This window comes from Miniopterus natalensis, chromosome 6 (genome assembly GCF_054644295.1).
Source record: "Miniopterus natalensis isolate mMinNat1 chromosome 6, mMinNat1.hap1, whole genome shotgun sequence".
Lineage (NCBI taxonomy): Eukaryota > Metazoa > Chordata > Mammalia > Chiroptera > Miniopteridae > Miniopterus > Miniopterus natalensis.
The window spans coordinates 84,293,674-84,305,518 of record NC_142086.1 but is presented as its reverse complement, the minus strand read 5'-3'; the positions used below and the strand labels follow the sequence as shown (position 1 = coordinate 84,305,518).

At 43.7% G+C, this 11,845-nt stretch overlaps 1 protein-coding gene across 2 annotated transcripts in view; it reads left to right on the top strand.

Moving 5' to 3' along the window:
• The first annotated feature begins 19 nt into the window (after nt 1–19).
• Nucleotides 20–11,845, top strand: part of VPS26C (VPS26 endosomal protein sorting factor C) — a 30,904-nt gene continuing 19,078 nt past the window's right edge. The window contains exon 1 of one of the 2 annotated variants that reach the window (XM_016220714.2): nt 20–272. In XM_016220714.2, coding sequence (XP_016076200.2) covers nt 216–272 — 57 coding nt within the window. In that variant the 5' untranslated portion in view covers nt 20–215. The remainder of the gene's footprint in view (nt 273–11,845) is intronic. The other variant, XM_016220710.2, reaches the window with a different exon arrangement.

Here is an 11,845-nt window from a genome sequence, read left to right as displayed (position 1 = left end):
CTGGTCCCGCCCCTCACGCCGGCGGGGGCGTGACGAAGAGTGATAGCCCCTCCCATCGACCGGCCCCTGCACCGGAAGGAGAAAGGCAGGGGAGTCTATCTGGCGGTGGGCGCGCGGTCACGTGACGCAACTGCCCGCGTCGGGGGGACGGGTCATCCCTCCATCTCCTCGGGTCACGAGTGACAGGAAGTGGCTCCTGCAACGGAGTTTTCGAGATGGGGACCTCCCTGGACATTAAGATTAAAAGAGCGAACAAGGTTTATCATGCAGGGGTAAGTGGAGTGGGCGGGTCTGCAGGTCGCGTCGTTCCCAGGATTCCACGCCCGTCTGGGTGCCCGTGGGCGGGGCAGGGGCGCGCCGCCGGGTGCGTCCCTGTCAGGTGCGTCCCCGTCTGGTGCGTCCCCGTCAGGTGCATCCCGCGCGCGGTCGGCTGCCCAGCCCAGAGGTCCTCGAAGGAGTCGCCGCCACGTCCGGGGGGCGTGCGGGACCGCGGGGCCGGCGCCGGGGCTGCAGTGCTAACAGCTTGGCTCCTCGAACACCCGACCCCGCCTCGGTTCCGGGGCTCGAGCTGTCGCGGTGCCCTGAGGGCATGACCGAGCGACCCGTTCCCTCGCTCGGAAGGCAGAATTCACCTTCAGAACCGAAATACGCACTTCAAACTGGGCCACCTCTAACACCATACAGAAGTTACTCATTTCTCTGGTTTTAATTTTTGAGTAACATAACGAAGGAATGGCATATTAAAATGCAAGATGCGGGTCCCCCCCAAAAAAAATCTTAACTATGACACTAACAAGTTTTATGCCCCTGGCCGCTTAACCTCCTCGGTCCTCCGTTTCCTTATTTGCAAAATGAAACTGTTGCAAGGTTCCTCTCACTCCAGCTCAGGGAATATCAGCTCTTAGTCTTCGTCTGAATCAGTCACCTTGGGGGATTTTAAAATGTGATTGAGCAGGTCCCCCCGCAGGGGTGCCAGTGATTCCATCGTGCAGCCAGGGTTGGAATCACAGGTGCTCTCCCTGTGGCATAAGACTGGGAGTGGTGCGTAGTCACGTGACTGCAGCGAGGTCTCGAAAGGGATGGCGTCCCAGGCAAAGATCGTGAATGGATACTAAAAGCTTTGGGCGCAAGATTATTGCGGAAACCTGATACTTACACAAACTCAACTAGTCACCGTAAATGCAAAGGGAAACAGCTACCTTTATAACGGAAGAATCTGGTAGTCACCACCCTAACCAAGACCAACAGTGACCACCCCCTTACCACCGCCACCGATGGGACTGACATGTTCTGGTGGAATAATAGAAGGTTCCGGCACGATGGATGCGCCGAGGCCGCAGCTCACCTGTGCAGCATTCCTGCCAAAAATGTCTAGCCTAAAGCTGCTCATAAGGAAACAATCGGACATAACAAAAATTAGGAACATTCTATGAAATAATTGGTCCAGATTCTTCAAAAATGTCAATGTCATAAAAAGGGGAATTTTTCTAGATTAAGAGACTAAGGGGATAGGATAACCAAATACAATGCATAATTTTTGATAAATAAATTTGAATATGGACTATATTAAATAATACTTTTAGTATTAAATTTTCTGAATGTGACATTCACATTTTTGTTATGTAGGAGAATACTGAAGTATATAGAGGTCAAGTGTCACAGTTACTAAATTTTAAATGGTCCAGCCATAAACTGTGCGTGCACGCAAACACTCCCACGTGTGACGAGAAAAGAGAAAGCAAATGGGGCAAAATATTGCTAGTAACTCCAGTTGAAAGCTATATGGGTCTACTTTGTTTTCTTATTAAAAATAACATCTTTATTGAGATCTAATTCAAATACCATAAAATGTACCCTTTCAGAGTATAGAATTCAGTGGTTTCAACATATTCACAGAGTTGTGCAACCATCATTACCCCCAAAAGAAACTATTAGCAGTCATCATTCCCCCTCCCTGTCATCCACTGCCAATCACAGCGGTGCTGTCTCTATGGATTTGCCTATTCTGGACATTTCATGTAAATAGAATCCTACCATATGTGGCCTTTGTGCCTGGCTCCTTTCACTTAGCACGTATCAGTTCCTCATTCCTTTTGATGGCCGAATACTATTACGTTGTGTGGAAATACCACATTTTATTTATCCATTCATCTGATGATGGGCCTTTGGGTTGTCTTCACTTTTTGGCTACTGTGAATACTGCTGCTATGAACATTCTAGTACAAGTTTTGGTGTGAACATACATTTTCATTTCTCTTGGATAGATACTGAGGAGTAGAATCGCTGGGTGATATGGTAACTTTATGTTTAACTCTTTGAAGACCCACCAAACTTTCCTAAAGTACCTGTACCACTTTACGCTCCACCAGCAGTGTATGCAGGTGCCAGTTTCTCCTTTACTTTGTATTCTCATAACTTTCCTGTAGCTTGGAAATATCAAAATGAGAATTGGGGGTGGCAGTGACAGGAGACTATATACATTTTACTTTAATACTTATTCTTTAACAAGTTAGCACATTCCATTCAGAGATGTTACTCCAGCTGAGATGCTGAGATGTTTTCTATGGTTTAAAATATGGTACAAGTAATAAAAAGCACAGTTAGAAAAGATGCAAGAAATGGAATCGTGAAATTGACCCAGCCGAAAATCTTACCCAGCTAAGACTGCGCCTGTGGGTGGGGAGTTGAAGGTGGTGTCAGCTGTGTCCATCTGGTGCACATTCTTTGGTGCCATTTTCAGGATCAGAATCTCCAGTTATTAGCTATGGCAGTGTTTCTCAATCTTCAGTCACTTTTACGCTTGATGTGTTTGACCTAATGCAATTACACTAAATACATTTAAAAAAAATTATTTATTTAAAATATGTTTTTATTGATTTCAGAGAGAGGAAGGGAGAGATAGAAACATGAATGATGAGAGTCATTGATCGGTTGCCTCCTGCACGCATCCTACTGGGGATCAGGCCTGCAACCCGAGCATGTGCCCTGACTGGGAATCGAACTGTGACCTCGTGGTTCATAGGTTGATGCTCAACCACTGAGCAACACCGGCCAGTCCACACAAAATACATTTTAAAGGTGACCTTATATGGTGATTGTAAAAGAAAAACTAATAAACTTCTAAATAGATGGTTGCTATATCTTTTTTAAAAAGCCCCCCCAAAAAAGTTGTTAAACTAATCAATATGATGAGTTGACAAAAATATACTCCTGGACATATAGGCCTCTGACTCATATGTTAGAGACTCCATGATCCATGATTCAGGATAGGTGGAGTAGGTGGGAGGACCGTTGATGAGGTCTCAATGCCTTTGGACAGTGCATGTTTCTAGTGTAGTTTGCACCATGGTTGTACAAGGCATGGCCTCTCTGTCCCACCCTCCCTACTCATAGCTGGCTGCAGGTGGAACTAATAACATACACGTTTTCAATTTTTCTTTGTGCATCTCAACAGCACTGGTAAAGATGCACTTACTAAAGATTTGACTCATTGGTGGCAAGCACAGTACCTGTAACTCTCATGGTTTGCTTGAGGTGGCTGCCACCTATGTTGGCCTGTTCCTTAGGCCATGAGTGATTGTTATTGAAGCAAACTATGTTTGTCCATGTAACCATATAAAACAGTCTTATGTTCTACTGAGGACCTGGCAAACACTGGTGTGGGCCATTGTCAGCATCACTCCCATTTTACTAATGAGGAAACTGAGGCCTACACAGGTTGAGTAATTTGCTCAAGATCATCCAACTAATGAAAGTCTGGATGTCAGCACAGGTCATTCAGATTTCAGAGTGTGTCCATCCAACACTATTATATCTCTTCCTTAAGAGTGGCTATTTTTATGGAGAAAATTTTAGCGTAGAAGTTGTTATTAATTTCCTAAGAGTGCTATAAATAGCATTGTAATAATTCAACTTAAAAAACTGCTATGACTTCTACTCAGATGATTCTGTTACTGTGTTTCAGAGTATCTTAGTTGTGGAAGCATTTGAAAATGGCTTTGATTCTTTTTGTCACCAGAGAACCTAAGTTATGCTTGAATTTAATAGTGACATTTGGGTGTTTTCCTAGAAAAAAAATATGCTCATTGACAAAATGATGGTTTTTTTAAATCTCAATTGAATAATGTTTAAGGATATAGATAGTATGTGCCAAATTAACAATTAACAATTAAAAATACAGAGGACTGGAAATCTTTCTCCCTCTTGTTGACTCTCTTTTCTGTCCCTGGAGGTATCCACTGAAGCTTGTATACTGTCCCAGACATTTCTTATGCATAACAGGTGCACATGTGCACAAACACACACAACTTGTTCTTTTTGCTTAACAGTGTGTCTGTTTTGGTCCTGGATACCTTTACTTATCACATCTTCACCCACCTTATTCTTTTTTAGACTGTAACTTAAATTCCTTCAGCCGATGTCTACTGATCTCATGGGGCCTACAGGTCATAGAGAAAGAGGTAAATACAGAAAGAAGAGGTGATAAAGTACATGTGTGGTATGTGAGAGGCACTAAGCAGGTGTAGTCATTTTGAGGGAAAGAGAGCTGGGGCTTCATTGACATGGCCCGGTTTGAATCTAGTTTTGAAATCTAAGTTACATCTCAGCAGCATTGGTAGAGACCCAGTTACTATTTGGCTCCTCGGTGGCAAGCACAGTACCTGTAATTTGTGTGTAACATACACCTGTGATGTCATGCCACCTTCTCCCTGAGAGTTCCTCCCATTGAGTCCAGAAAACTGACTTGTGTTTCCAAAGCCCCATGGATGGAATGACACAATCAGGAATGTGATAAAAATTCCCTAATTCCCTATTTCCAGCCAAAGTTGTAATTTCCCAATGAGAGGACTTAATATTGTTGTATAATAACGTAAACTAGCATAGCCCTTTCCGACTCATAGTGCTTTAATCCTCACGAATACTGAAGAGGTGGCATTTTCCCCTCACTTTATGGTTGAAAAGACTGAGGCTCAGAGAATTCAGTGGCATACCAAGAGCATTGATAAGAGCAAATATTTGAAATTGTGTCCTTTTATTCCAAAGTCCAGGACTCTGTGTGCCTTCTCTGGATCTGAATTCTCATCTGTAGGATGGAGTTGATACCCACTCAGAGGATTTGTTGTGAGGATTAAATGAGATAGTGCTTTTGTTTGTTTGTTTGTTTTTTTAACATACCTTTATTGATTTCAGAGAGAGAGATAGAAACATCAATGATGAGAGAGTCATTAATCGGCTGCCTAGCCCGCAACCCGGGCATGTGCCCCGACCAGGAATCGAACCCCGATCTCTTGGATCCTAGGTCAGTGCTCAACCACTGAGCCACGCCCGGCCGGTTGAGATAGTGTTTTAAGACATTTATTATAAAGCACAAATTGCCAGTTATAAAATAGTCACAGGGATGTAAAGTACAGCATGGGGAATATAAATAATATTGTAATAACTAAGTGTGGTGCCAGGTGGGTACTAGACTTACCAGGGTGATCACTTTGTAAGGTATATAAATGCCTAATCACTATATTGTACACCTGAAACTAATACAATATTGTATATCAACTGTAATTGAAAAATCTTATTTTTAAAAGACATTTTTTATAGGTTCTGACTAAAATGGTAGGTAGTAAAGGTACCGTTAAGCTTTTCCACGATGTCTCTTCACACTTAGAATTGGTCTGTCTGCCCCAGTGTTAATTAAGTTGTTAGTACACCTTGCAGATGGCACAGTAAGAGCTTATCAGATGCTTTACAGATTTTTGGATGTCACTTCATGGTGGACTTGGAGGAAGGAGGGCCAGTGACCTAGGAGATCAGATAGATGACAGCATTTCTGGCGCTGAAAGCTGACTGTGGTTTTGGTATTGCTGTGTACTTTGCTTGGTGCAGTAGATGTGTTCTTGACCAAAGAGTTTGACTCAGATGCATTGTAAATTTTGTTATATTTTCATCGCGCTAGAGGAGCTGATTAGTTAGAAGAACCCTGCAGTGAATCTTTTTGTAATGTAAATATAATTCATTTGTTTTTATAAATTCAGCGTGTTTAACATTCTTTAATCCTGGCAGACATACTCATGAAAATGACACTTAAATATTGTGGGTGTGAAAACATAAATAAGAGATGTACTACCCAGCATAGCTGGTTACAGTGACAAGGGGTTTATGCACAGAGGGCTCATTGCTGTCGCCACAGGAAAAATCCTCTACACAACAGTTCGTCATTATGAAGAAAAATTGCAAAGCTAGAATGGTATGGGAAAAAAAAGCCTAACTATTTTACATTGTATTACTGGATTCTTGATACGTGAGTGGTCATTTATAGTGACTGCTGTGGGAAGAACTTAGGGTATAAAAATACAGATCTTTGAGGCCCCGGCCAGGTAGTTCAGTTGGCTAGAGTGTTGTCCCAGTATGCCAAGGTTGCGGGTTCAGTCCCCAGTCAGGGCACATACAAGAATCAACCAATGAATGCATAAATAAGTGGAACAACAATTCAGTGTTTCTCAAATCAATAAAATAAATTTAAAAATACAGATCTTTGAGCTAGGGGGGATCTCATTTTGTAGGAGGTGTAAACCTTTAGAAAACACAGTCATCTAAATTTGAAGTGGGTCTCTCTTCTCACTCAAAATATAATAGTCCTGAAAAGGTTTGTCTCCTAAATCATACCCTAACCCTTATATCATGCATGAGAGGTACTTTCAGAATTATCCAAGCCTGTTGGAAAACTGGGATGCAATAAAATTACTCATTACTCATGTAGCTCTCCATTTGGTGTCTGGTGCCGCAGCTTTTGTGCTGGACTGAATTGGGAAAGCCGGCCTGGCCACTGTGGTGTGTCAGTTTCTAGACTTTGCAGCCTCTGGACAAGTCTTAGCACATCACGGACACTCTTGACCCTGGCAGGCTCCAGACTTTGGCAGGGTAGTTGGATTTTTCTCTGCCTTCCTCTTGATGCCAAGTCACCAGTCCAGACCTCTTGACCTTGAGTCACCAGTCCAGAGCTCCTGACCCTGCATCATCCTGGGTTCAGCCCTATGTGGCAGCCTTTGCCTTCTGCCCGATTCCTGTGGTGACTGTCCCCAGCACTGACTCCCGGCTGTGCTGCCCTGGGCTGGACAACAGCAGCACAGGCTGGTTGTGCAGAGATGGCCCCGCTCTTCCTCCTGTAATTCCCCCTCATCCCCTTTCCCTCTACTCCCAACCTGAGTCAGCAGAGCCCTGCTGTCTGTTCTATAGCTGGTCACTGCTGTCACCCCATGTTGCCTGTCCCTGGTCCTCCTGTCCCTCTGAACTGTGTGCCCTCCCACTCCCCACTGTCCTTCAGGCCAAGCTGACCCCTCCTTGGCCCTTCTCACTCCCATCACTCTATACCTCTGTTCCCCATCTCTGCAGCCTCTCTCACACTGGCTCCTCTGCCGTCTGCCCTTTAGCACAGGCACATTCCAGGAAAGTGTCACTTGAAGCTGGTTTTCCATCCGCTTTTCATTTGACGTCACCTGTGCTTTGGGAGTTTTTAACCCCCTAGCTCTGAAGACCTCTTCATGTCATTCAATGTTTTTAATCAGGTAGTTGTCATATATTACTGCAGTTCTTTTACTAGACAAATCTGACACCACCCCATCCCCACTTAGTTTTCTAGGCTTCAACTGCTGCTCATAAAATAAACCTACTTCCCAGCCATCAGCTGGCTGAGCTGCCCTCCCCGTGAGCACACTGAGGCCAGACTGTCAGAAGAGCTTTGTTAACATCAACAACTGACATGAATCCACCAGCGAGAAAAGTAGAGCGGTCCAGAGCGTGGAAAGAACTCTGCCCTACTTGGATGGAAGTTTCGGGAGAGGCCAGTAGATGCAGCTACTTGCTTCAGGCTGCTCACGCTCCCTGTGTGCAGATGGGGACCAGTGTGTGCCCGGCTCACAGTCTTTCGTCGTCTTTTCAGGAATACATTTCATCCCACTTGTCTTCATTGTGCTTTGCAGATGCTGTGTTATTTACAACTTCAAGGTTTCTGGCCACCCTGCATCAGACAAACCTTTGAGCACATTTTCCAACAGCATATGCTCACTTTGTATCCCTGTGTCACATTTTGGTAATTCTTGCAATATTTCAAACTCACTATATTTGTCATGGTGATCTGTGATCAGGAATCTGTGATGTTACTATTGGAACTGTTTCAGGGCACCAGGAACCACACCCATATAAGATGGTGAACTTAATTGGTAAATGTGGGTGTTCTGACTGCTCCACCAACTGGCTGTTCTCCCATCTCTCTCCCTGTCCTCGGGCTTCCCTATTCCCTGAGACACAATATTGAAATTAGGCCAGTTAATAAGCCTACAGTGACCTCTAAGTGTTCAAGTGAAAGAGTCACTGTCTCTCACTTGAAATCAAAAGCTAGAAGCTTAGTGATGATGAAGCTTAGTGAGAAAAGCTTGTTGAAACCCAAGAGAAGCAAAAGCTAGGCAGGCCTCTTGCACCAAACAGCCAAGTTGTGAATGCAAAGGAAATGTACATGAAGGAAATTAGCAGTGCTACTCCTGTGAATCCATGAGGAAGAAAAACAGCCTTACTGCTGATACGGAGAAAGCTTTAGTGGGCTGGGTAGATCAAACCAGCCACAGCAGTGCCATAAGCCAAAGCCTAATCCAGAGCAAGGCCCTGACTCTTCAAGTCTGTGAAGGCTGAGAGAGGGAGGAAGCTGCAGAAGAAAGTGTGAAGCGGGCTGAGGTCGGTTCATGAGGTTTAAGGAAAGAAGCCGTCTCCACAACATAACGGTGCGGGTGAAGTAGTGAGTGCTGGCTTGTGTAGAAGCCTCAGCAGGCTACCCAGAAGGTCAGCTACGATAACTAATGAAGGTGGCTCCACTGAACAACAGGTTTGCAAAGTAGAGGAAACAACCTCCTACTGGAAGGAGATGCCCTCTAGAGCTTGAGAGGATCGACTCCAGTTTTGAAAGAGGTTCTGTGGGTAAAACGTCACCACACTGATCCTCATGCCACAGAGAAATCGTTTGTGAAAGAGGAATCATTCTATGTGGCAAAGCTTCACTGTTATCTTCTAAGAAATTGCCACGGCCACCCCAGCCTTCTGCAGTCACAGCCATCAGCATCAAGGCAAGACCCTCCCTCAGCAAAGATTAGGACTCGCTGAAGGCTCAGGTGACAGTGAGCATTTTTTAGCAATTATGTATTTTAAATTAAGATCTGTACATTGTTTCTTTAGACATAATGTTATCACACTTAATAGACTATAGTGTAAACATAACTTTCATATGCACTGGAAAAGCAAAAAGTGTATGTGATTGGCTGTATTGTGATACTCACTTTATTGCGGACATCTGGAACCAGAACCACCCACAGTGTATTGAGGGGACAGTCTGTTCTCTCACGCGTAGGTGGAAGGCAGTTCAGGCTCAGAAATGGTGCCTTTCTCAAGGTAATGGAAAATGTAACTTACTTTTCATCTCAATCAAAAAAGCAAGTGTTTCCTCACAAACTGCTCAAGAAAATGAACGATATTGTTTGTTTAAGATAGATTTTCCAAAAATATTTTTAAGCAATGAAACTCTTCTGAAATGAACTCTTATACAGAATTCAAATATGTCAATTTTTATAATGCTAATACTTATTAAAATAGTTTGTCTTAGCCCTGGCCGGTTTGGCTCAGTGGTTAGAGCATAGACTGAAGGGTCTCGGCTTCCATTCCCGGTCAAGGGTGGGTACCTCCTTGCAGGCTCGATCCCCCACCCCAGTCAGGGCGCTTGCGAGAGGCAGCCAGTGTGTCTCTCTCACATTGATGTCTCCCTCTCTCCTCCTCCCTCCCTTCCACTCTCTCTGAAAAGCAATGGAAAAAATATCCTCATGTGAGGATTAAAATAAATTTGATTAATTAATTATATAAAATAGTTTGTTTTATAAGCAGACAAAAACAGAGCATATCCATGGGGAGAGAAACAGTGATTCCCTTCCTGCCCTCCAACTCTTCCTCAAATCCCAAAGTGGCTGCAATGGCTTAATCACTTTTAGAATATGACCCTGTTTCAAGAAAGTAGTATAAGTGTATTTCCTTCTAATTTGATTATCTCTGGGGGTTTTTGTAGTTGAGGTGTTTCGCATACAATAGGTCATTCTTTTCAGTGCACAGTTCTTTGACACTGTAACTATCATTACAATCACGATGTGGAACAGTTCTGCCACCTCCCAAAATTCGCTATGCCCTCCAAGCACTGATGCCTATAGTTTTCAAGAATGTCATAAGTGGCATAAATATGATTATATGATATGTAGGCTTTTGAACCTGGCTTTGTCACTTAGCATAATGCTTTGAGATTCATTCATATTGCTGTGTGTAACAGCAGTGTGTTCCTTTTTAATGCTGAGCTATCTTATCTTGTATGGCTGTATCACAGTTTATCCATTCACTGTGAATTTGGGTGATTGTGAATAAAGCTACTAGAGACATCAGTGAACAGATTTTTGTGTGAACATCATCTTTCACTTCACTTGAGTGAAATCTAGAAATGGGATTGCTAGGTAGCATTCCCTGTTTTAATGATAGATCGGAGACAATGCATTCTCTTCAAAACTCTCCTTTCTAGAGGTTTAGTCTGCACCATGTAATATTGGCCATTATGTACCCTGTGGAGAAATATCTGGTGATTGTGTATTTTTCAAACGAAGAAAAACAGTTTTTATACAGAATCGTGGAGCTGGGGATACCTAACAAGCTGAAATATCTTTAATGTTTCTGATTTCCGTTTTCTAACTAAAATGGGTCTCTAGTGCTACTAGAAACACTGGAGTGTTTCAACAAGCCATTACTTGTCTAACTTGTGTTTTCCTACCTACCTCAGTGGCTTACTTTATGGTTTTAAAAAAAATGTTGGTTAATTAACGCATTAGATTCCCTCGGTAAATGAAAGGGCAGCTCACTATTGATGTACAAGGTTCTCTAGACCCAGTGTGGAGTAAGAATCCCATGTGGTTCTAAGTGTTTCTGAAACGTGAGGAAGGAAGGACTTGCTCAGATATGCAGAGGACTCCTGGGAACAGCAATGGCTGTCTTGGCTCATCACACTGCTGGGACTATCAGAAAGCGAGACATTGGAGAGAGGATGGCTGAGGCAGTAAAAGGCGGGTCATCCAGTTAACATTCTAATGCTTACTATTGTGATCACCTCTATCCTGGAGTTTACATTTAGGGATACAGATAATAAAATAGATACGTACTTATTTTAGAAGGTGACGTGCTACAGAGCAATCATGGATGCCTGGTAAGCTAGTGTTGGGGAGGGATGGTCGAGGAAGCCTCACTAAAACGGTGTCACCTGAGCAATGACTTCATTGATGGAGATAAGGGTGCAAGTGTTAAAGAAAAAAATTATTCATGACACTTGTTAAAGACAGTAAGGCAGACTTTATTTAAGGGGAAACTCTTGTGATAGGCGTAGGGACCACTGCATGGGGTCTTGCAGCTGGGAAGAGATTGGGCTCCACTTGGAGTAGAGCATGGGCAAGTGGGAACTGATAGCCAAGGAGCAGGGTGGGTGTCAGTGGGTGGAAAATTATTGAGGGGAAGCATTAGGGGTATGAGGGCTTCTGGCTAAACTGACCTAGCTGGACTTGCTGAAGGCAGGCCAGTGTGAACAGACATCATTTGGGGCTGGTGGATGCGGAACCCAGGCGGAGGCGATCAGACATGGGGGATGGCTGAACTGACTGACAGGTCTTGCTGAAATTGGATGATGAAGAAATGAACAAGGAAATAAAAAGATCAAGGCCTAGTTGAAAGAGCTCAGAGGAGGCTGAGTAGAGTTTGGTCAAGGAGAGAATGTTTGTCACAAGCCTTGTGG